The sequence below is a fragment of the Castor canadensis genome, chromosome 7 (assembly GCF_047511655.1).
Source record: "Castor canadensis chromosome 7, mCasCan1.hap1v2, whole genome shotgun sequence".
Taxonomy (NCBI): domain Eukaryota; kingdom Metazoa; phylum Chordata; class Mammalia; order Rodentia; family Castoridae; genus Castor; species Castor canadensis.
This window is the reverse complement of record NC_133392.1, coordinates 36206409-36231631: the sequence shown is the minus strand read 5'-3', so window position 1 is coordinate 36231631 and position 25223 is coordinate 36206409. Positions and strand designations below refer to the sequence as shown.

The 25223-nt window shown below is 36.8% G+C and overlaps 1 protein-coding gene across 3 annotated transcripts in view; it reads left to right on the top strand.

Annotated features, from left to right (window-relative positions):
* Positions 1–429: 429 nt before the first annotated feature.
* LOC109686868 (cytochrome P450 2C26-like) overlaps positions 430–25223 on the top strand; it is a 62440-nt gene continuing 37646 nt past the window's right edge. The window contains exons 1-5 of one of the 3 annotated variants that reach the window (XM_074078722.1): positions 430–632; positions 1795–1957; positions 2217–2366; positions 6151–6311; positions 20531–20707. In XM_074078722.1, coding sequence (XP_073934823.1) covers positions 465–632; positions 1795–1957; positions 2217–2366; positions 6151–6311; positions 20531–20707 — 819 coding nt within the window. In that variant the 5' untranslated portion in view covers positions 430–464. The remainder of the gene's footprint in view (positions 633–1794; positions 1958–2216; positions 2367–6150; positions 6312–20530; positions 20708–25223) is intronic. The other 2 variants (XM_074078723.1, XM_074078721.1) reach the window with 2 other exon arrangements.

Sequence of the window (25223 nt, the reverse complement as noted above, 5' to 3'; positions counted from 1 at the left end):
GAAGGTTATAAACACAAATTTTCTGACCTCCATTTTGTATAATTATTAACAAATGTTTATTTATTAACTTGTGTATGTCTCAACCATGGCTGTGTATTGGAAACAATTGGTGTTTTTTTTTGCCAGTACCTGGCAAAATACCCAGTACAATTTATCCATGATCTCTAGGGCAGGCCTTGGAAAAAAAATGAGACCAATGACTACTTCATTTATATATATATATATATATATATATATATATATATATATATATACATACATACATATATACATATAAATATACATGTAAATATATATATATACATGTATATATATGCTATTGGTAGAAAGTTCATGCAGAGGAAGGACTAAAGTACATGGAGCTGATTTGTCACTTATGTGTTCAAGAGCACCTATTGAATTAGAGGGAGCATTATAAAAGGTCTGGATCACAAACTCAAAGTTGTCTCAGTAACAAGACTTCAATGGAGCTACTCGTGGTCCTGGTAATTGGTCTCTCCTGTTTGCTTCTTCTTTCAGTCTGGAGACAGAACTCTGGGAGAGGGAAACTCCCTCCTGGCCCCACTGCTCTTCCAATTATTGGAAATTCCTTGCAGATTGATTTTAAAAATTTCAGTAAATCCTTAACAAAGGTATGTATGTTTTACTTTCCACTCTTTCAAAGGGAAATAAGTTGAACCTTATTTTCAAAGGAAATACTGTGCTGGAAGCACAATATTATAATTCATGATTGTAAGCAAAATATTTTCTGCAAATCTTGATGTAGCTACTTTCAAGTTTTTCATAGTTAGAAATCATCAAATGCAATAACACATTTTGTAAGTAGATAAACATTTGGATTCTTGCTTAGTAGAGTCAATATCACAAGTGGCAAAATTATGATGCACCTTCCGTTCTTTAAGTTCTTTTGCTATGGTGTTTGCTTGAAGCTCAATGATAAAGGAAGTGTTTGTGATTAGACAAACATTTATGTGAGTCATGTACCATATAAACATTTTCTCTTCAGAACTGCCATGAAAATAAAACTCTAAAAAAGTAAACTTATATATGGTTTCAATATATAACTATGACCTTGGACAGTATAAAGAATGAAAGAATTAAGCAATGGTTAGAACCCAATTATTGGGGTAAGAATCCTTTAGGATTTGCACAAATAATTTGTCTAAGGCCAAGAATGCTGCAGAGTGGAAAATATCATTCTTCTAGGAGCTGATGTATTTACTGGTGCTACTTTTGTGTTGCCCACCATCTGTGTTGGTAATAGCAAGAAACCCCATTGGGCTGAGCAGCACAATTGCCTGCATTTACACAGCTTTCTGGTCTTCATCACTGGGTTACTGAGTTAGGACCTCCTTTGGAAGAGCTTAATAAATGATCCTGAAGAAATGATCTGTGTATTGTTGTAGAGGTGAGCATAGAAGGTGATAAATTGCTTGAGCAATGAATATTGAATAAGCAAAGATTTAAGCTGGGCATTCTGGATATTAGCTGTGAGAAACAGGAAATGAATTTGGAATTGTTGACCTCAGTTTTATTTCTTGAGAACAGGAAAAATACTCCTGCTGAATGTGTTGAGGTAAGGATTTGTTGTGATCTGTGTGCTATTTGCTGTGGTTATTGCATGGCACATCATAGTCCATTCATTTTATGTATGAATTCAAAGATACTTGAAGCTGTGTGTGATAAAATGAAAATGTACAAAATAAAATGATAATAACAGTAAAATTCAGGGACAATGTTTGGATCAAACATGACATCTTTTGTTAATAATACCATTTATTTTCCTATTTTCAGTTTTCAAACATCTATGGCCCTGTGTTCACTATATATTTGGGCATGAATCCCACAGTGGTATTGTATGGATATGAAGCCGTGAAGGAAGCTCTGATTAATTTTGGAGAGAAGTTTTCTGGAAGAAGCAACTCTGCAACTTTGGAAAAAATCAATAAAGGATTTGGTAAATCTGCATGTACATGTGTGTGAGCATGGGTGTTGGTTTGTGGTCATGGAGATAAGGAGGATTGAACACAGAGATTTGACGAGCTCTTCATGCCACCTTTGGCAATTCATGTGGCTATGACTTGTCAGTACTGGGGTTTGAACCCTGGTCCTCACACTTTATATGTAGGTACTCTAACTCTTGAGCCACTCTACCAGTCCAGTTCCTTCTTCTTTGCCAGCTATCTCCCTTCTAATTTCTGATCTCCTTTTTTCAGGAATTGTTTTCTGCAATGGAGAATCATGGAAAGAGATGCGGAGCTTCTCCCTCATGACTTTGAGGAATATGGGGATAGGGAAGAGAAGCATTGAGGAGTGTGTTCAAGAGGAAGCATGCTGCCTTGTGGAAGAGTTGAGAAAAATCAATGGTGGGTGCTTCTTTGTACCACTACCTTAGCAGACTGCTCTGATGCATAGATGACACATGCAGGAATTTCAGGTGCTCAGGGTTCTTGAGCCTGCTCTGAGAATGAAAGCATAGACAGACTCCAACAGCAGAGGTTGGATTTTATTTGTAGAGAAGAGAAGAGAAAGACTGCATAATGGGGACCCAGAAACCGGTGGTCCCATGGGTCAGGTGGGATTGGGTTTTATAGCCTTCTTCTTTCATATTGCCTGAAGGCAGAAATGCCTTTCAGATGCAGATGGGCGTTTCCTGGGGAGGAGTGTCTACTTGACCTCCTGCAGTCCCTCTTTCAGTTATCTTCTCTAAGTTTTTGTAAACTATTCAGTGGTGTTCAGATCTTTCATTCTGGGTCTTTTCTGTCAGCCCTTCTGTGGAGGAAGTATAGTTTGAAATGGAGAGCCAGGGAGTGTTTGTGCATTTTGCTGTGTGTACAGACATGACTGCTCTTGCAATATGGCTTTCCTATTGTGCAAATTGTCCTATTAAATATTCAGTATAGTTTTGATTCAATTCACTGTAATTTTAGAGTATGCAGAAGTGAATTTAGGAGCTCTTTACATGTAAAATGTATTAATCATATGATTATAAAAATTTCCTTGTAGAGAACCCCCACAAAAAAGAAAAAATTTTAATAATGTAATTTCTTTACCCTAAAATAATACATTTGGCCTATGTGAGAAAAAAAATTTAAATGTATTTAAAAGCATTATTATTGTGTTGATTACTGTTCATCAAACATATCCAGTCCACAGAAGCCAATTTGACCCAATAAATTTAATTTGGAGTTTGTTTGGTGATGATGGATATTTACTTCCTAAGAAAGAAAAATCATCATTTTTTAGACTTTTAAATGAGACATAATAGAATTCATTCATCAATTTTATGTCTTTATTGCCTTAGCTGAATTTATATTAGAAATAAAAAGTTCACATTATATTTTTAAACAAATCTGTCACACTGTTGTTTGTATTAGTTTTTATTTTTTTAATTAACAAGGATTCACTTTGCTTTCACAGTTATTCCTTCTAACAAACTCACTAAAATATTCTCCCTTAATAGTCTCTCTAGTCGTTAAGTACATGATTCTTTCAACTACTCATTATACATAAAATTCTCCAGATTATCACTATTCTCTCCCTTTGTATTCAGTGCTGTATTATCTATAGGCTTTGAAGACGGATGTAATTTTCCTCTGAATACTTGAATTAAGTTAAAAATTCTTTTTCCTTCCAAAATATCAGCCACTGGGGATAAAAGAGTCTAAGTAAAGCCAGTGGATAACTGAATATGTTAAATTACTTTAACTATGTCTGGCTAGGTTATAATAGCTACCTCAGGTTTTCTAGCCCCTGAACCAAGGGCCTCTTGATTGCTGGGCAAGCACTATACTACTTAACCTGTATCCCCACCCTTTTTTTTTGTTTTGGAGGTAGAGTCTCATTAGCTTTCTTTGGGCTGGCCTCCAACTCACCATCCTCCTGTCTTTGTTTCCAGAGTAGCTAGAATTACAGTTGTGTGTTGCTACACATGGGTCTAACTCAGATTTAAGGTAAAAGTGATCTGTTGATTTTATTAATGTTTGATGATTGTTACTAGGGGAATTTATAATAAGATGTAGCTTAAAATTTCTAAAGTGACTTTGCCTGTAAAAAAAAAAAAGTGTTTTTCTTTCTTTCTTTTATTTTGTTGTTTTTACATTTACTTACATGTGTATACATTGTTTGTCCCACCTCCTCCCCCTTAAACAACCCTCCCCCACTCCTGCTCTTGTTCTCTGATTTTGTTGAAGAGAAAACATAGAACATAATAAGAAAGACATAGCTAGACATTGCTAGTTTGAGATAAAGACAGCTATACAGAGAGATTCCTAGCATTGCTTCCATGCACTTGTGTATTGCAACTCATATTGGTTCATCTCTGCCACACCTTTTTGCTACTTCCTGGTCCCCTTCTCACAGTGGCTTCTGTCAGTTTAAGATTACTTATTTGCTCCTCTACAGTGAGCACAACAACCACGTTTTGGTTTTCTTCATGTTTTAGGTTTCTTTCCCTTTCCCTACTCTTCCCATGTGCTTTCTCCCCTTAGTGTGTGACCCATGTCCAATAATATTACTGCATTTGTTTTGGGTCTATAATCCACATATGAAGGAGAACATGGGATTTTTGGTGTTCTGAGCCTGGCTAACCTCGTTTAAGATGATGTTTTCCAGTTCCATCCACTTACTTACAAATGACAAAATTTCATTCTTCTTTGTGTTTAAGTAAAATTCCATTGTGTATAAATACCACATTTTCTTAATCCATTCATTGGTAGTGGGGCATCTTTGCTATTTTCATAGCTTGACTATTATAAATAGCACTGCACTAAACATGGGTATGCAGGTGCCTTTGTAATAAAATAACCTGAGTTGCATTCCTTTGGGTTTATCCCTAGGAGTGGTATTGCTGGATCATATGGCAGATCTATAGATAGTTTTTAAAGAAGCCTCCATATTGTTTTCCAAAGTGGTTGTACTAGCTTACATTCCTACCAGCAGTGTATAAGGATTCTTTATCCCCCACAACCTTGCCAACATTTGTTGTTGTTGGTGTTTTTGATGATAGCTATTCTAACAGAGGTGAGGTGGAATATTAGTGTGGTTTTGATTTGCATTTCCTTTATGGTCAGGATGGTGAGCATTTTTCATGTGTTTTTGGCCATTTGGACTTCATTTGAAAAAGTTCTGTTTAGTTCAGTTGCCCACTTCTTTATTGGTTCATTAATTTTTGGGAAGTTTAGTTTTTTTGAGCTCCCTGTATATTCTGGTTATCAGCCCTTTTTCTAATGTGTAGCTAGCAAATATTTTCTTCTACTCTCATTTAGAGACCATTTCTTTTGTTGTGCAGAAGCTTTTTAATTTCATGTAGTCCCATTTGTCCATCCTTTCTTTTAGTTGCTGGGCTGGTATAGAGTTCTACTGAGTAAGTCCTTGCCTATACCTTTTGTTTCCAGGGTATTCCCTGCTATTTTGTGTACTAACTGCAAGGTTTTGGGTCTGATATTAAGGTCCTTAATCCACTTTGAGTGGATAGTAGTCCAGGTTGACAGGCATGGATCTAGTTTTAGTTTTCTGCAGGCAGATAACCATTTTTCCAGTGACAATTGTTGAAGAGGTTGTATTTTCTCCATTGTATGTTTTTGGTGCCTTTGTCAAAAATAAGGTGGACATAGCTGTGTGGATTCATATTTGGGTCCTCTATTATGTTCCACTGGTTCTTATATCTGTTTTGTGCCAGTACCATGCTGTTTTTATTGCTATGGCTCTATAGCATAGTTTGAAGTCGGGTATTATGACACCTCCAGCGTTGGTCTTTTTGCTCAGTATTGCCTTGGCTATTCGTGGTGTTTTATGTTTACAAATGAACTTTAGGGTAGATTTTTCAATCTCTGTGATGAATGTCGTTTGGATTTTGATGAGAATTGTGTTGAACGTGTAGATTGCTTTTAGTAGTACATCCAGCTTTACTATATCGATTCTACCAATCCATGAGCATGGGAGTTCTTTCCATCTTCTGTAGTATTTCTCCATCTCTTTCTTCAGTGGTTTGTAGTTCTCCTTATAGAGGATATTTACATACTTTCTTAAGTTTATTCCTAGATGTTGATTTTTTTGAGGCTATTGTAAATGGAATTGTTTTCCTATATTCTTTCTCAATGAGGAAGTGTATATTTTAATGGTATTTTAAAATTGCTTCCAATTTTTCAGGCTCATCCTGTGATCCCACCTTTATCCTGGAGTGTGCTTCCTGCAATGTTATGAGCTCTATTATTTTCCAAAATCAATTTGATTATAAAGACCAGAGTTTTCTTACCCTAATGGAAAAACTCAATGAATTTATCATGATTTTGAGCTCTCCATGGATGCAGGTAAGACCAAGATCCTTTCTTATTAAAAAAAAAACACTCATTGTCTTTTTTTCTGAAGTGTCCAAAATTCTGTATGTGCAAAATGGTGAAGTGAATGCTTAAACACCACAGTCCTGCCTAGAGCATCATGATTTGAGCATATGGGAAATATGCCTAAGTCTTTTGTTTTGCCATAAGGAAAATTAAGATACATCTATAGAATTGTCTTCAAACCTGCTAGCTCCTTGTTTACTAGATTTCCCCGTTAAAACCTAAAAAGTTCTCCAGAGGCACCTGCACACCCATGTTTACTGTAGCACTATTCACAATAGCCAAGTTATGGAAACAGCCAAGATGCCCCACTACTGACGAATGGATCAAGAAAATGTGGTATCTATACACAATGGAATTTTATGCAGCCATGAAGAAGAACGAAATGTTATCATTCGTTGGTAAATGGATGGAATTGGAGAACATCATTCTGAGTGAGGTTAGCCTGATCCAAAAGACTAAAAATCGTATGTTCTCCCTCATATGTGGACATTAGATCAAGGGCAAACACAACAAGGGGATTGGACTTTGATCACAAGATAAAAGCAAGAGCACACAAGGGAGGGGTGAGGATAGGTAAGACACCTAAAAAACTAGCTAGCATTTGTTGCCCTTAACGCAGAGAAACTAAAGCAGATACCTTAAAGCAACTGAGGCCAATAGGAAAAGGGGAACAGGTACTAGAGAAAAGGTTAGATCAAAAAGAATTAACCTAGAAGGTAACACCCACGCACAGGAAATCAATGTGAGTCAATGCCCTGTATAGCTATCCTTATCTCAACCAGCAAAACCCCTTGTTCCTTCCTATTATTGCTTATACTCTCTCTACAACAAAATTAGAGATAAGGGCAAAATAGTTTCTGCTGGGTATTGAGGGGGGGAGCGGGAGGGGGTGGAGTGTGTGGTAAGGGAGGGGGTGGGGGCAGGGGGGAGAAATAAACCAAGCCTTGTATGCACATATGAATAATAAAAGAAAAATGAAAAAAAAAAAAAAAAAGAAGAATGAACTTGGAAAGTAACACACATGTACAGGAAATCAATGCATCTCAATTCCCTGTATAGCTATCCTTATCTCAACTAGCAAAAACCCTTGGTCCTTCCTATTATTGCTTATACTCTCTCTTCAACAAAATTAGGGACAAGGGCAGAATAGTTTCTGCCAGGTAGTGAGGGGTAAGGGGGATTAAGGGAGGGGGTTGGGGGAAGGGGGGAGAAATGACCCAAACATTGTATGCACATATGAATAAAATAAAAATTAAAAAAAATCACAAAAAAACTGAAAAGTTCTTTTTGATATTTTTTATTATTAGAAAATTATAGTTGTACAAGGAGTATATTGTGACATTTACATAAATGCTTATACAATATCATTTTTATTTATGATTTTATTAGCATATAATAGTTGTAGAGGGGGACCCATTGTGATTTTTATATATATGATTAAAATATATTTTAGTTGGATTTACTCCTTCTGTTATTCTCCCTTCCCCCCCTTTCTTATCACAGTTTTCAACAGGTTTCATTCTTCTATTTTCATATATGGATATAAAACACATTCACCATATACACCCTCATTCCCCCTTTCCTGTATCCACTCTGCTCCTATTAGTACCCACTGCTGGAAAAGATTTATTTTTCCCTCCTGACCTTCATTTAAAAAAATTTAGTGTACATTTTATTCAAAGATAGATGGGTTGTTTCAATATTTTTCATTCTCTAATATTTTCTTTCTCTCTTCCACCTACTATAGCCCCCTCAGATGGACTCACTAATACACATATATATGTGTGTGTATACATATAGGACCACACACACACACTCACACACACACACACACACACACACACACACACACACACACAGAGTTGTATATGTTTCTATAAATTCATTTAACTTATAGGTACAGGTTCCACATATGAGAGAAAACATGCAATCTTTGTTTTTTTTTTGCTTACTTTGCTTAACACGTAAGTTCTCCACTTCCATCATTTACCTGCAAACAACATAATTTCATTCTTTTTTATGAATGAATAAAACTCCATTGCATATATATGCCACATTTTCTTAATCTGTTCATTAGTTGTGGAGCAACTGGGTGTCTTCCAAAGCTTGGTTTTTATAAATAGTGCTACAATAAATACAGGTGTGCAAATGGCTCTATCACATCCTGCAATACATTCTTCTGGATATATACCTAGGAGAGGTATTGCTGGATCTTATGGTAGTTCTATTTTTATTATTTTGAGGGACCTCCACATTGTTTTCCATAGCTGTTTCACTAAGTTTTATTCCCACCATCAGTGTAGAAGTGTTCCTTTTCCCCCACATCCTAACCAGCAGTTGTTGTTCTTTGTTTTATTGATGATAGCCATTCTGACTGGGATGAGATGGAATCTCAATGTAGTTTTGATTTCCATTTCCTTTATGGTCAAGGATGTTGAGCATTTCTTCATGTGTTTATTGGCCATTTGTACTTCTTCTTTTGTGAACTGGCTGTTCAGTTCATTTGCCCTTTTATTCAATGGATTGTTGATTCTTTGAGAGGCTAGTTTTTTGAGTGTCTTGTATATTCTGGTAATTAGTCCTTTGTCAGATAGATAGCTGGCAAAGATTTTCTCCTATGCTGTAGGCTGTCTCTTCAGTCTAGTAACTGCTTCCTTTGCTGGACAGAAGCTTTTTAGTTTCATGCAGTCCCATTTTTCAATACTTGCTTTTAATTGCTGAACAATTGTAGTTCCATTTAGTTATTATCTATGCCTATGTGGCCCAATGTATTCCCTATTTTTTCCTGGATTAAGATCTTTAATCCATTTTGAATTGATGCTAGTACAAGGTGAGAGACTGGGATCTGGTTTCAGTCTTCTGCAGGTGGAAATCCTGTTTTCCCAGCACCATTTTGTTGAAGAAGTTGTCTTTTTTTCAAGTGCATATTTTTGGCACTTTTGTTGAAAATCTCATGGCTGTAATTGCATGGGTTTGTGTCAGGGTCTTCTGTTCTATTCCACTGGTTTCATGTCTGTTTTTGTGCTAGTCCTATGCTGTGTTTATTACTATGGCTGTATAGTATTGTTTGAAGTCAAGTATTGCAATACCTCCAGCATTGCTCTTTTGGCTTAGGATTGCTTTGGCTGTTTGAGGTATTTTATTTTGTCCTTCCAAATGAACTTTAAGATTGACTTTTCTATCTTGCTGAAGAATTTTGATAGGGATTGCATTGAGCATATAGAAAAAAAAGCATTTGGTAGTTATAGACATTTTCACAATATCATTTCTGTCAGTCCATGAGTATGGGATCTCCTTCCATCTTCTGATGTCTTCATTGATTTCTTTCTTCCATGATTTGTAGTTTTTATTGTATAGTTGGTCACCTCCTTTTTATTCATAGGTATTTTAATTTTTTGAAGGTATTGCGAACGGTTTTGTTTTCCTGATTTCTTTCTCAGACTGTTCAATTTTTTTCATATAGAAATGCTACTGATTTTTGTGTGTTGATTTTGCATCCTGCTACTTTGCTAAAAGTGTTTGTGAGATCTAAGAGTTTTTAGGGTTTATTAGGTATAGGATCATATCATCTGCAAATAGGGACAATTTGACTTCTTCCTTCCCTAGTTGAATTCCCTGTATTTCTTTCTCCTGTCTTATTGCTCTGGCTAGGAATACCAGCACTATGTTGAATAAGAGTGGGAAGAATGGACACTCTTGTCTTGTTCCTGACTTTAGAGGAAATAGTTTCAATTTTTTTCCATTAAGTATGATGTTGGCTATAGGTTTGTCATATATAACCTTTATAATATTGAGGAATGTGCCTTCTATTCCTAATTTCTACAGAGCTTTTATCATGAAAGTATGTTGAATTTTGTCAAAGGCTTTTTCTGTATCTGTTGATATGATGATGTGGCTTTTGTCCTTCTTTCTCTTTATGTGTTGTATTACATTTATTGATTTGCAAATGTTGTACTTTTCTTGCATCGCTGAAATTAAACCTACTTGATTATGGTATATGATCTTTTGAATGTGCTGTTAGAGTTTTAAAAAAGTTTTTTTCTTTCATTTTTTTTCTGGGTGATCTTGGGGTTTGAACTCATTGCCTCAAGCCTGTTAGGCAGTTGCTCTATGACTTGAGCCATGCTGCCAACCTCCTATGCTGTTGGATTCTGGTAGCAAGTATTTTATTGAGGATATTTGAATCTATGTTCATGAAGGATATTGGCCTGTAAATTTCTTTTTCTTTTTTTTTGATGTGCCTTTACCTGGCTTTGGTATTAGGGTAATACTGGCTTTGTAGAATGTTTGATAGTATTCCTTTCTTTTGTAATTTACAAAATAGTTTGAGGAAGATTGGTGTTAGTTTTTCTTTACATGTTTGATAGAATAATCCATGAAGGCCTGGGCTTTTCTTTGTTAGGAGTTTCTTTATAAGTGTCTCAATTTCATTACTTGTTATAGATCTGTTTGAGTTTTTAATAACCTCTTGATTCAATTTTGGTATGTCATATATATTAGGAAATTTCTGTATATCTTCTTCATTCTTCAATTTGCAGGAATACAGGTTTTTAAAGTATTTCCATATGATAATCTGAATTTTATGTCTGTTTTAATATTCCTTTCCTATTTCTGATTTTATTAATTCACTTCACCTTTTTTCTTTTAGTTAATTTGGCAAAGGTTTTTTGATCATTTTTTCAAAGAACAGTTTTGTTTCATTGATTTGTTTTATTATTTTTTACTCCAATTCATTGATTTCTGCTGTGATTTTTATAATCTCTTTCCATCTATTATGTCACCAGAGGACAGATGAAGGGGCTTCCACAGGTTCCCAGTTTCTATGCAAAATCATAGGTCCTTGAGACCCACAAACATTGAAAAGCATTTCAAGGTGTCTCACAATGAGGAGTCTCACAAGGTGAAAGTTTTAGCAAGGATTTATATTAGTATAACAGGATAAAGTATAGACAAAGGGAGAGTGGAGAGTAAGAGAGCGAAGCATTTCTTGCTCCTAGGCAAGAAATGAGAGCAAAGACTCAAAAAGCAGTCCTTATCTCCTAATCTTATACAGGCAAGCTGGGAGAATACATGTGGTCAAAGATAATGGCCCTGGATGGCTGAGATGGCTGTTAAAACAGGAAGGAGTTACCTTCCTAAATCAAACCCATATCCCACCCGAATCACAGAGACAATAAGATGCTTTAGAACTTGCCTTTCATTACTTTCTACCCATCCAATAATCCTTGTAGCTTATTAAGATCTCAAAGCGGAAAGCAGAAGGAGGTCTCTATGTTTTTGTAACTTAGCATCTAAAAGCAGATGGGAGGAGGATAGCTGGTCTGACTCTTCAGCCTTTACTTCCTTGTTCCAGGATTAGAGCCTAGCCATTTAAATATTTATTAAAATAATAGAATTTCCCTGTCTTCTATATCATGTCTCATATTACTTTTAGTTTTGCCGTGCTGTTGTCTTTCTAGGAGTTTGATATGTATACTCATATTATTTATCTGTGATCTCACTAGTTTTCTGATATGGGTGCTCATGGATGTAAACTTCCCTCTTAAGGCTGACTTTGCTGCATCCCAGTGGTTCTGGTAACTTGTTATACTATATGTTAATTAAATTCACCACCTCCATCTTTCTCCTTTACCTCTTTCCCCTTAGAACAATTTCAATAGGTTTCATTGTTTGATACTCATACAAGAATGCAAAACATTTCTGCCATATTCAAAAGGGGTAGAAATGACTCAAACTTTGTATGCACATATGAATAAACAAAAAGAAAAAAAAGAGAAAAAAATGAGGTGGGTCTCCCTTAAACAACAGATTGGTGGATCTTCCTTTTTAATCTAGTTTGCCAAGTGGTATCTTTTGATGTGGGAGTTGAGTCTGTTGATAGTGTTAATATTGATAGGTACATGGTGATTCCTGTCATTTAGATGTTTTTGTTGTTTAAGGTTTTCATTTTGTGCAGCTGAATCAATGTTACTCTCTGATTCCTTGTCTTTTCTTCTCCTGTGGTTTGGTACTGCTTGTCCTCTTATGGTTTTGTTTGCTTTCATTTTCTGTGTGCAGAATTCTTTGGAGAATCTTTTTTAGTGGTGTCTTCATGGTCACATATTGTTTTAGTTTCTGCTTATCATGGAAGACTATTGCTCTACCTATTTTGAATGATAGTTTTCTGGGTAGAGTATCCTAGGGTAGAAGTTATTTTCTTTCAGTGCTTGGAATACCTCACTCCATTCCCTTCTTGCTTTTAAGGTTTCCATTGAGAAATCTGCTGTGATTTTGATGGGTTTACCTTCATATATTATTTGCTTTTTCTCTCTTACAACCTTCAGTATATTTTTTCTGTTCTCTGTGCTTGTTGTTTTAATGATAGTATGTCACAGTGTAGTTCTAATCTGGTCAAGTCTGTTTGGTGTCCTGGAGGCTTCTTGTACCTTAATTGGCATAAGTTTCTCTAGATTTAGGAAATTTTCTGTTATTATTTTATTGAATATATTATCAATCCCTTTTGCTTGCACCTCTTCTCCTTCAATGCCCATGAATCTCAGGTTTGGTCTTTTGATGGAGTTGGTGAGTTCTTGCATATTCCTTTTGTAGGTGTTGAGTTGTTTGACTAATAATTCTTCAGTTTTTCTGTAATTTCTATTTTATCTTCATGTTCTGAGATTCTGCCTTCCTCTTGTTCTAGTCTGCTGGAGTGGCCTTCCACTGTGTTTTGTGTTTCTGTTTCATTCTTTTTTCTGAGGTTTTCCATGTCATGAGTTACTTACTCTTTATTATTGTCTATTTTCATCATTAATTTATTTATCTCTCTATTTATGGTGTTCTGCATTTCACTTTGGTGTTTATTTAGGTTTCCTATGAGTTCATTTATTTGTTTCTGTGTGTTCTTGTAGTCTTCATTTTTGGTGTGTTGAAATTTTTTGAGTGCATCTTATATGTTTTGGTTGACCATGTCTAGTAACATTTCCATGAAATTCTCAGTGATCAGTTGCAGGATTCTTTCTTTTATGGTGTTTTTGTGGACATCACTGTTTCCTTGATATCTCATTTATGTTTGTTTTGTTGAAGTCTGGAACTGGGTATCCATTTTCTCCATTTCCCTCTGAATCCTGTATTAAGTTATTTTTTGGGGGAGAATGGTTTCCATCACTTTTTCTTCTTCCCATCACTCCACTTGGTACTGAGCAACTATGTTCTTGATAGGCTTGTTGGTGTTTTTGGTCACCTGTTTTCTTTCCCATGATTTAATTTTTGTTTTTTTTGCTGTCCTGGATTTTCAGCTAAGTTGTATGCTATTTCTGTCCCTGGTGTAGGTGTAATTTCTTAATAACTAATTCACGTTTTAATGCCTGACCAGTAGTTTAAATATTGTATAGGAGACCCCTTTGTGGTAATGTATATAAGCAATTGGAGTTGATTGGCTAACATTTGTAAGGCCTGCTGTAGAAATTTGGGGTGTTTGTTAGAGTGGCACTAAAGGGGGAGGTGGGAAGTGAGGTATGTGACTGCAGAAAGCAGTGTGGGGGCTGCTGGTTTTTGTGGTCTTTGCGTTTGGGTATATTTCTGTTGTTGTAGTAGAGGGTGCTTGTGTTAGGGATTGCAGAAGTTTGGGGTGTGTAAAGTTGGTCAGTGGGTGATGACTGTGTAGGAGGGAGGAGTAGTCTGGTGACAGGTTGAGGGAGAATGGGAGGGGAAGGTGAGTGCTGGGGGAAGAGAGTGGATGAGAAGGGGCAGAATGAGTTGTTGGGGAGGGGAGCAGTGGCTTTTAGCACAGGAGATGGAGAGTGAAGGGGATGAGAGTATTGATGAGAAGGTGATTGCAAAGTTGATAGTATAGAAAGAGAAAGAAAAGAAAAGATAATAGGAATAAAAATGAAAATAGAAAACCCCCATAACAAAACAAACAAACAAAAACCAAAGAAATCAACAGGAAAAAATGAACGAACAAACAAACATAAAAACAAAGAAACAAAAAACAACAAAAAAAGGAAAAATGCCAGTTCAGGAGCAATGGAATTTCAGTCTTAATTTAAATTCTGGAGTTACTTCTCCTGTATCCAGTCCTGGTATTGGCATATAAACTGAATCTCTGATGTGGTCTTGCTTGGTGATTATGATTGGCTTGTGTGTAGTGTTTTGTTCTTCTGTCTACCAGCTGAATTGAAATTGTGAGTTGAGATATCTTAGCCAGATCATGCAGGTGGTCTGGGATATTGATTACCTCAGCTGATAGCTGTGTTAACTTTCAGCTGCAGCTGCTTGGTCAGCTCATGCCCCAGCAAGGTGTGGCCATTTAGGTTTGAAATCTTCCCTCAGGTTCAGGAGATCAGCTCTGTCGTCCACTAGTTGTCCAGCTTTGGAGGTGGCTTTTCATTGTGCTTGTTTACTGAGATTTCTGGGTTGGGAGCTTATTTCTCTGCCCTGCCCCCTTTCTCTTGGGAAGGGTCATGTTCTATCAGCTCCCCCCCTTGACCTTTGTCAGTGTATTATGACAGTTCACTGTTATTCAGTTTTGTGGGGCTGCTTGAATTTGGGTGCTGCTCACTGGTTCAGGAGATGATTTCTGTGATCTACTATCTGCCTTGCTTTGGGGACTGGTGTATCACCTGCCTGCTCTTGGCCTTCCTCTCTTTCTGGCATTTATTTACTGATAGTTCATGCTGAGATTAGCTCCTTGCCCCTCCCCCCTTCTCTTGTGCACTTTCAGCTTTCATGCCCCCCTCTGCTGTTGTACTAGATTACAATTCACTGTTTATTGTTCAGTTTTATTTTGGGGGGTGTCAGTCTGCCCAGGGGCTGTGCTAGTTTTTCCCAGGGGCGACTGGGAGAATTCTACAGACCTGTTTTGTCTGTAGAATGTTTTGTAGGCAGGTTTGGAGCTAGTGGCAGTAGCTCTGGTGGCAGTGGCAGCCCTCAAGTTTTCTTAGAGTAATGTGTTGTGGGGAAGCTTTCCATGGTCTAGGGGTTCAGGGTGTCAAATGTTTGATTCTGGTTTTGCTTTACTTCTGCCAAGTGTGGCTCCAGCATCTCAGTGAGGTTTTGGAGTCAGAGCTCAGGCTATCTGCTTCCCTACTGTAGTCGCCATCTTGGATCTCCCTTAGTGGTTTTGATTTGAATTTACTTTATGGCTAGGGATTGTGAGCATTTTGTTCATGTGTTTTTTTGGCCATTTGGATTTCTTCTTTTGAAAAAGTTCTGTTCCATTCAGTTGCCCTTTTCTTTATTGTGTCATTGATACTTTGGGAATTTAGTTTTTGAGCTCCCAGTATATTCTGTTTATCAGTCCCTTGTCTGATGTATAGCTAGCAAAGATTTTTCTCCCATTCTGTGGGTGGCTTCTTTAATTTAGAGACCATTTCTTTTTTTGTGCAGAAGCTTTTTATTAACATTGACATACTGGCCTGTATGCAGTTGATGTTGCCCCTCCAATTGGGCAGCTTTGGATGGGATTGGCTCAGGCTGTTTTAGTCCAGGCTTTTCTTGGTGGGATGGGCTATCTGGTATAAGCATTTTCTCCAAAGTGGTCCCTTGAAAAGTTCATTTGTGAGCAGTTACCAGACTGTACTGCCCACAGGGTAGGCCTAGCAGCTAGAATTGAGCTTTTTAGACCACTGCTTGTCTCTTGGAAGTTTGTCAGTGTCAGCCTACTACCAGTCTCTCCAAAATGGTGGAATTTTTTTCTTTTAACCAGACAGTGGCTGTGTCAGGTTGGTGTTCCACTCCACTGCTATCAGGCAGGGGTAAAATATTCTCTCTGCTTATTTGGCATCCTGTTTTGTCCATTGGGGGATGAAATCTGCCCATCAGCTGTGCTGGACTCTGTGGTTCCCTCTAGTGTAGTTGATGTGTTGTGCTCACCTGATGAGGTTGCAGTTCAACTCAGCTTTGGGACAACAGAGGCAGGCAGCATAAGCAAGTTTCATGTCCACAAATTATGGTGGATCCAGGAAGTACCAGATATTTGCAGGACTTGTTCTGCAGTTCTTTGTGTTGTGATTTTGCTTTCCACATTCTAAGACAGGAGAAAAGAAGGCAAAAAGGAAAAAAAGGGAAGGAAAAAAAAAGGGAGAAATAACTTTCCATTGGGTGGACCATCAGCCATTGCTTGTCCCAGTGCTGGGGTTTTCTTGGATATTATGTGCATAAAAAAGCTAATTTAAGGGTTCGTTGTTGAACATTATCTGCATCCTGTGTATTGGAGGTTTCTTAGTTGGGAACAAAAGCAGGGGTTCCTGATCTTTTCTACCACAAATTTGAAGTATTTTTCTCAAATCATAGCGCTCAGAGTCTCAGGTCCTTAACATATCCATCATCTTCCAGACCATGTTTAATCCTTAGCTTCTGTTTGTCATGATAGGTTTTTAGTTATCTTTCAATTATCAGTGATAGCTTTGTTGGGTAGAATTTTCCAGGTCTGAAGTATTTTCTTTCAGTGCATGAAATACCTTACTCTATGCCCTGTGGTTTTTAAGGTTTCTAATGAGAAACCTGCTATAATTTTAATGGGTTTACCTTTATATATTACTTTATTTTTCCTCTTTTACAGTTTCAATATTCTTTACTTGTTCAGTGTGCTAATTGTTTTAAGTATAATTATAATTTGCTATGGATAGGTTCTATTTTGGTCATGTCTGTTTGGTGTCCTGGAGATTTCCTGTACTGGGATGGGCATCTATTTCTCAACATTTGGGAAGTTTTCTGGTATTATTTTGTTGGTGATGTTTCCTATAACATTGACTTGCACTTCTTCTTTAATGTCTAGGATTCATACGTTTGGTCTTTTGCTGGCATTGCAGAATTCTTGCACATTCATAACTTTTCAATCTTTTCTCTGTGTATTCATCTATTTTTTCCTTTATATGTATTTTGTCTTCAAGTCCTGAAATTCTGTCTTCCTCTTGTTCCAGTCTTCTGTAGTGGCTTTCAAGTATATTTGCATTTATTTTAAGGAGTCTTTTATTTCCAGGATTTCCAATTTTTTGTGAGACTTTACATATATTGTTATGTTCCCTTTTCATACCTTGTGCTGCCTTCTTCATTTATCTCTTTTATTATATTTTCCTTGATTTCATTCTGATGTGTTTTTGTATCCTCCTTTGAGTTCATTTAGTTGTTTCTGTGTCTTTTTAAGTATTTTTCTTCATATTCTCTGGGAATGCATTCAGTTTATTTTTGTATGTCCTCTTTAAGTTCCTTAAACATTCTTATCATCATACTTTTGAACTCAGAAACTGAGTTTTCATCCCATTCATGCTCCACCAAGTCCTCTATTGTGTGATTGTTGAACTTTTGAGGAGTCATATTCCTCCGCCTTCTTCTATTCCACATACCTCAATATTGAGATTTGTTCATGTGCTGTTAATTAGTTCATTGAGGGGTTTTAGTCATCTGTTATTTTTACCTTGACTGAATTTCTATGTTCTGGCTAGGTTGGTGCATCATTTCTATTCACTGACCAGGGAGAATAACTTAGCATATTCACAGATTCAATGCCAAAGCAGTTATTTCCATGATATATAAAACCTTTGGCCATATTTTCTATAAATGGAAGGGTGTTTGGAAAATCAAAATTGTTTGCATCAGTGTTAAAATAATGGAAGTTGAAGAGGGAATGAAGAAAAATGAAAATGGGGAATGGAGGGAGAGAAGTGAGATGTGGGGAATCTAAGGCAATAAGACCCTAATGTGTATAGAGATGTAGGTTAATCATTGTGGAAGAGGGTGCTTATTATCAGGAATTGCAGAAGGATAGAAAGGATGGGAGTAATGTATAAAGGTGGTAAGTATAAAGTTGTTGAGTGATCTGTGAAGAAGAGTTAGGGAAAGTGGGAGAAAAGGTAGAAGGGGAAGGAGAAGAAGATAAGGAAAAAGAAGAAAGAAGAAAACAAGGAGAAAGAAAATATAGTGGAACAAAACAGGAATAAGCAAATCAAATTTTCAACAAAATAGGACAAAAGGACAAGTAAAAATAAATTTTTTAGAAGTTCAAATTTCTTCCCTGTTGTGGAGAGGAGTGGATTTCCTTGGTGTTCAATGAATACACTGCATGTTCCCCTCAAGTTTCAGATCCCCAGGTTTTAGACTGCAGCGTTCTTTCCAGGTGCTGTCCCTTTAAACGGGCTTTTTATGAGTCCCTGGCCCTCCTTAGGATAGATATGTTGGGCTGGGTGGCAACCAGTGGTGCTCCTCTGTACTGGATTTATTTGGGGGTGCTCCAATCAGATTATTTAGCCACAGTCTCCTCTTAAGGGGGACAGTCATGTTCAGCTTACTTAAGTAGGCAGCTTCTTGGAGATGATTGCCTGCTAGAGCTGTTCTGAGAGAAGTGGCTAACCCCTCCTGCCCACCAGGCAGGCCTGGAAGCTCTAGCTCAGGCTGTCTGGTGGGCATTTTCAGCTCACTATTAGCTTATTGGAGGTGGTCGAATGAGTTATTTCCCACAGGCTATGCTCAGACTGGCTAGTTGGTACCCATGCTATCTTTCTCTGAATAGGGAAGTGTGAGCTGAGCCACCCCTTCCCCACCAGGCAGGGCAGAAGATTTCACTATGTTTATTAGACCAAAAGCTTTTTCCTGGAGGGGTGTAATTAATGCCTGCAAGCTAAGGTGAACTATGTAGTATACAGGACTGAAAGCAGCAAGCTCATCTAAGTAGATTGTAGGTGCCTCTTGGGTGGCAGTGAGCAGTTCTGCATTGGTGATTCTTGTTCCTTATCTCTGTAGTCTGAGACTTTCTGGGCACTTTCAGGGACTCAAATCACAGTCCTTTGAGTTGAATTTTAGCACTTTGGATGGCCTTTCATGGACTGAAGGCTACTCCAGTCCAAAAAATAAAAAATGGAACAAAAAGAGAAAGGAAAAAAACCCCAAACTGCTCCCCAGTAATGCAGTGACACAGTCGTGCCCACATGTCTGGGGCTGTTTTAAACTTTAAAAGGCTTATTTAAGGCCTAGTTATTGTAGATATGGTCTGCCTATATATTGATAATCTTTTATTTGCAGACTAGCCAGACCACTTATATTTGCTACCACAAACCTAAGGTTTTCCTTCAGGTTTGTGGGGCCTATCAGCAATCTGCATCTTGGGTCCTCTTCTCCAAAAAAGCTTTTTATAGTAAGTCCTTTGATAACTGCCCAAAGGATGACCATGTCACTGGATGGATATCCAGATGGATTTTCAAACTTCCGTTACCTATGAGTCTTTTCTTCCATTTACCCTTATGGACCCTTGTTGTATTACTTGGCAGGAATATTCTAAGATATTTTCAGGAAGGCAATATTTTCATCAAGGAGGGATAATATTTGGATACAGAGGCTTCCAGGAATCACTGAGTAGGATAGGGGTGAATGATATTTAGTTGGTTTCCTGGTGACAAGGTCACTGGGATATGAATGACAAATGATTGGTTATAGTGTGTATCCACTTTAAATTAAAATGAAACAAAACAAAACAAAAATAAATCTTGGTACTGGTGACTTATGCCTGTGATACTTGCTATTTGGGTAGCATAGATCAGGAAGATTGTGGTTGCAGGTCAGCCTGGGCAAAAATGTTTGTGAGATGCATCTAACAAAAACAAAAAGTGGGGCATGATGGTGCACATCTGTTCTCTCAAGCTATGGGGAAGCTAAGATAAGTTGGATTCCAGTCCTGAGCAAAAGTGTGACCATATCTCCAAAATAAGGAGAGCAAAAAGAGCTATAAGCATGGTTCAAGTGATAGAGTGCCTGCTTTGCAAATGAGAAGCCCTGACTTCAAATCTTGGTATCACCAAATGATGAGGACAACAATAAGAACAAGACTCACAATTTTACCCTGTGCTGAACTGGCATGCCCTGCATTCTGTTGTCGTTTACACAAGGTGTGTTACATTAATTTTGTCATCTTGCATTTCAACATCGCAGGGAGGAATTGCTATAGAAAAAGAATGAATGAATATAAAAAAGCTTTTATGTCATATAGATGGTATATGAGTTAGGAAATTGTTATCCTCTTTGACACTTGTTCAGAATTTTCTCCCACAAATATTTCTACAAGCATAGATAATTGATATATATTTACAATAAGAATTGTCCCTCCAGAAAAAGGAATTTTTTTGTTTGCATTTATTATTATAACTTCTTATCAGAATTTGCTATATAGTGAACATGTTCATTAATTTTCTTTAAAATATAATTGTGTTCTCTTGTAGATCTGCAATAATTTTCCAGCTCTCCTTGATTATCTTCCAGGGAGTCATAACACTGTTGTCAAAAATGCCATTTATATAAAAAGTTACATTTTTGAGAAAGTCAAAGAACATCAAGAGTCACTGGATGTTGATAATCCTCGGGACTTCATTGACTATTTCCTGATCAAAATAGACGAGGTAAAATGTCAATATGAGGGCAAAGTATGGTGGCTAAAGCTTATGTTTTCAGCACTTCAGAAGCTGAGGCAGGAGAACCACAAACTTGGGGCCAGTCTAGGGTACATAGGGAAACCCCATATCAAAATTAAAAAAATATATTAACAGCAGCTTAGCTATTTAACTGCATAGGCATTTTGTTGTTCATTGAAATTGTCTTATATTTTCTAATGATGTTTAATTCTCTAGGCTAATAGTTCTTGACAGATATTTTGAGGACCTATGATGTTACATGAATCTACACCAAGCATCATAGGAAAAATAAATCAAATGTTAAATAATTAGAATACACTTTTCTTTAAATAAAAATGATCCAACTCCAAATAAATAGCTCTAATTCTTTGAAACAGTTGATAAATTAACAAATTTTATCAATATGGACTAAATAAAGAGAATACATTAATGATTAATATCAGGAATGAAAGAAAGGATGTAAGTTCTGAAATAAAATTTCCAACCAAGTTAGAAAATACAAAATATCATGTCATGGGAGGAGGGTGGTATTCATTATTGGACATACAGTATGGGAGAACTGAAAAGAATGGATTAATTTAGGCAGACTCACTGCATGTATGGTGGATTGATATCTTAAAACATTTGCATTGGAGGATAGGAGAGAGAATTTCAGGAGGTTTAAATGATGTAGATAGTGGTCTGTGGGGGGAAAAGTAAAAGGATAGATGAGAGAAACCTTAATTAAGTACAACTTCAAGTGAATTTGCACAGACACACAGAGATTGGTGTATATGAGGTAGCTGGTAAACATGATTTGCCTTGTCACTCTCCCATTTGTTGGAAAGGCTCTTTATTGCCATTGACTTTTCTTGGCACTCTTGTTTTGTGAACTCTGAATTCTGGTCCATTGATTTATTGTTCTGCCCTATGTCAGTATTATGCTGTAGTGAAGTCTCCACTACTGTAAGTTTGTATTGGATTTTCAAATTGAGAAAATTTTGTTATTGCTTTTCAAGATTTTTGGTGATTGTAGGTCCCTTGATTTTCCATATGAATTTTAGGAGGAGCTTGTCAGTTCAGTTTATGCAAAGAAGCTATTACAGATTTTGATAGGGATTACATTAAATATGCAGGTCAGTTCAGCAAGTATTGTCATTCAGATAATTGAGGTAAAATTCACATACTATAAAATTAGCTCTGTGAAGGAGTGCACTTTAATGATATTTACTGCCTCCATAGTACTCTGGAGCCAACAATGCTCATTCATTTTGATTTTTTCTTCATCTTTCTAAAAACACCTACCATATCAATTAAATGATCAGACCCCACTTCACAGGCCCATCATGTAGTAACCTTTATTCTTCTGTCTCTAGTCATGGATCTATCATATGGAAGGATTTATAGTGTATGTGGTCTTTTTTCCTGGTTTCTGCTAAGAAACCAGGAAAAAAGGCACATACAAGTTGCAGCATGCATTAGTACTTTGTTCTTTATGTGGCCTAATAAATTTCCATTTTACATGGACAACAGTTTATAATTCTGATATAATTCAGCTATGTTGTTATGTATCTTTCTTTCTTGAGAGCCTATGATTGCAAATTCAATGGCTTTACTGGTTGCAAGTGTTCACAGTTTTTATTTGACCTTGAGTTAGCTTTGGTAACTTGTGTGTTTCTAGGAAGTTTTCATATATTTTGTTATCTAATTTGTTGGTGGACTATTGCTTATATTATGTAATCACCCTGCATTAGTCCATAAAATAAGTAAGTATCTCATTTCTTTCAGTCTGAATTTAATCATTGGGTTTTTTCTTTCTTTTCATTTAGTTAGCCCAGACAATGATTTGTTGTTTTATTAACTGATTCCAGGAAGTAACATTTGGTTTCAGTGATTAATGTGTTATTTTCCATTTTTTAAGTTTACATGTTTTTTTCTTCTGTCCTTGAGATTAGTCTGTTATTTTGAGTATTTTCACTGTTTGTATGTGGATGTTTATAGTTCTTTTTCCATCCAAGATCTGCTTTTTGCTTCATTTCACCTTTTCTATATATAAGTTTTTGATTTTTACTGTATCTTAATGTGTTCAGGTTTTCATAATAACATTCTTTACCCATTTATTCAAGAACATGTTGTATAACAGCCATTTTCCCTTATGTTATTGATTTTTAAGTTTCATTATATTGTGATGAAGATATGCTGTGTGATTTGGATGTACTAACATTTATTGGGAAATGTGTGTTAACATATTATCTATCCTGGAGAAAGTTGTGTGAAAAATACACTTACCTGTTCAAACTCAAAGAATGTTCTCAGACACATGGAATACAATGGAAGTGAGACTTTAATGATGACCTTGCAAGGTTGGGTGCCTGATGAGCAGAGACCCCAGAAACTGTTACAATAAACATTGTATTGCTTAGTGTGCAAGTCTGTCCCCTGGTTCCTCATTGATGAGTACTGTGGGGTGTACATTTTTTTGGATGTTGCCTAAATCCTATTGGGTTATGTCTCTTGGGATTGGTCAAATTTTAGAAGTAGGCTTAAGTTTTTACCTCCCTTTGTCTATCCATGGCAGGAAGTCTTCCCTGTGATACATGTTTTCTGGCATGTAACCTATTTCCTCACTCTATCGTGATTTGCCCCACCCAGTTGAAGTTTTTGAATTAGTTGACCCTCCCCACACACCCACAAGCTGATAGCACCTAGGATTAAATGCCTTGAAAATGGACAGCCACCGACTTTATTTTTAGCAAATTCCCTCTTTTTTTTTTAAACTGGTTTATTTTCACTTTTGCTTGTTGTTTTTTGAATTGCTCTAGAATTTTTGACTTCTTTTCATCTTAGGCAGGTGTATATTTGTTCTGGCACCAAATGGATGTGAGGTTATATTTATGATCAAATAGAATGTTAGTCACCATAGAGGGTCCCCTTCTGAAACATTTGCTACTAATCCAGGTACCTGTGGTGCTACTTTAGGTTTTTGGTCTAGGGTTGCTGTGTTGTCTGTGGTCAAAATATGGGCAGAACTTACAATTTGTATAATAACACATCCAAGTCAGAGCAATATGAGAGAGAGAGAGAGAGAGAGAGAGAGAGAGAGAGAGAGAGAGAGAGAGAGAGAGAGAGAAACTTGCTCCCCATGCAGGAAATGGGAGTAAAGACTCAAAATGGTGGCCCCCATTTTCTAATATTGTACTGGAGAGTTGGGGGAATACACCTGGTCAAAGATAATGGATCTGGGTGCCAGAGATTGTTGTTAAAACAGGGAGGGATCATCCTGGCCTACCCAAATCATAGAGATAATAGATGTGTTTAAGAACTTTCCTTTGTTAGACATGATTATTTTTTACCCATCCAAAGATTCTTGCAGCTTGTTAACATCTCAAAGAGGAAAGCAGGTAGCTCCTCTTTCTCTCCCTGTCTAAAAGGAGATGGGAGGGGGCTAGCTGCTCTAGCTTTTCCACCTTTTACTTCCTTGTTCCAATGTCAGAGTCTGGCCCTTTAAATATTGACTAAAGTAACATAATTTCCCTGTCTCCTGTCTCATTTCTCCCATAAATGACTTTGGTTCCTTTTAATCTTAAAAGGGGTACAGAGGAGAGACAGTCCAAATCTTCAATAGCTTCTTCAGGCTGAATTTGTGCACTGGCCTTACCTAGAAAGGGAAAAAAATGTCATTTTCCTATCTTATAATTTAGGAGGTGACAAGGGAAATTCAGATGGCAGAAAACTTACTTAAAGGTCTGTCAGGAGAAGGGCCAGGAGACAGTAAGTTATTCTTTTACTAAAAGAGAAATCAAAGATGGTTTTTTAGTGAAAACCATCCTTTAAAAATGATTTTTATGTGGATAAAGCTAATAAGATTTTAAAGAATCATAATATCATTAAGGAAGTATATAAAGTCTATAGATATAACATAATGAAAACACCTGTCATCCATAGAAACTGTATCAATGTTCTTTATAAAGATGGCAAACAGTATCCACCTGTTGTCCATTTTTGGTTAAGTGAAGAGGTAGGTTGTTATGAGAAATCTTAACATGATTTTTGTTAGGGGAGTCCTGGGTTGAGTTATTTACATTTGACTGTAGGGCATACTTAATTACCTGTGGGGACATTCACTGTTCCCTGTAAGGGTAAAGTTGTTCATGGTGCTCACCAACAGTTATAATCTGTCCAGAAGCAAAAGTTATATTATAAAGTTACAGTACTAGCCTCACCATCAAATATAAAGAAACTTTCATCATTTCTGAACACTAATGATGCTCCTTGAATTATGACTCTTCTAAATACTTTTTCTCTTTTACAGCTGGGATACACTTGTAGGCCTTCAGAGAGAGCTAAGAGGAATGCCTCCACAGCCTCAAGTGTCTTTTATCTTATATCAAGTTACATTTGATTTCCCATGGTCACAGGAAAATAATTTTGGTGTGTGTGGGGCCATGATAGTCGTGGCTCCAATATTTAATAGGATCTCCAGTTAGCTTCTTCTCTAAGGTAATTAGTTTAAATATCTGATACA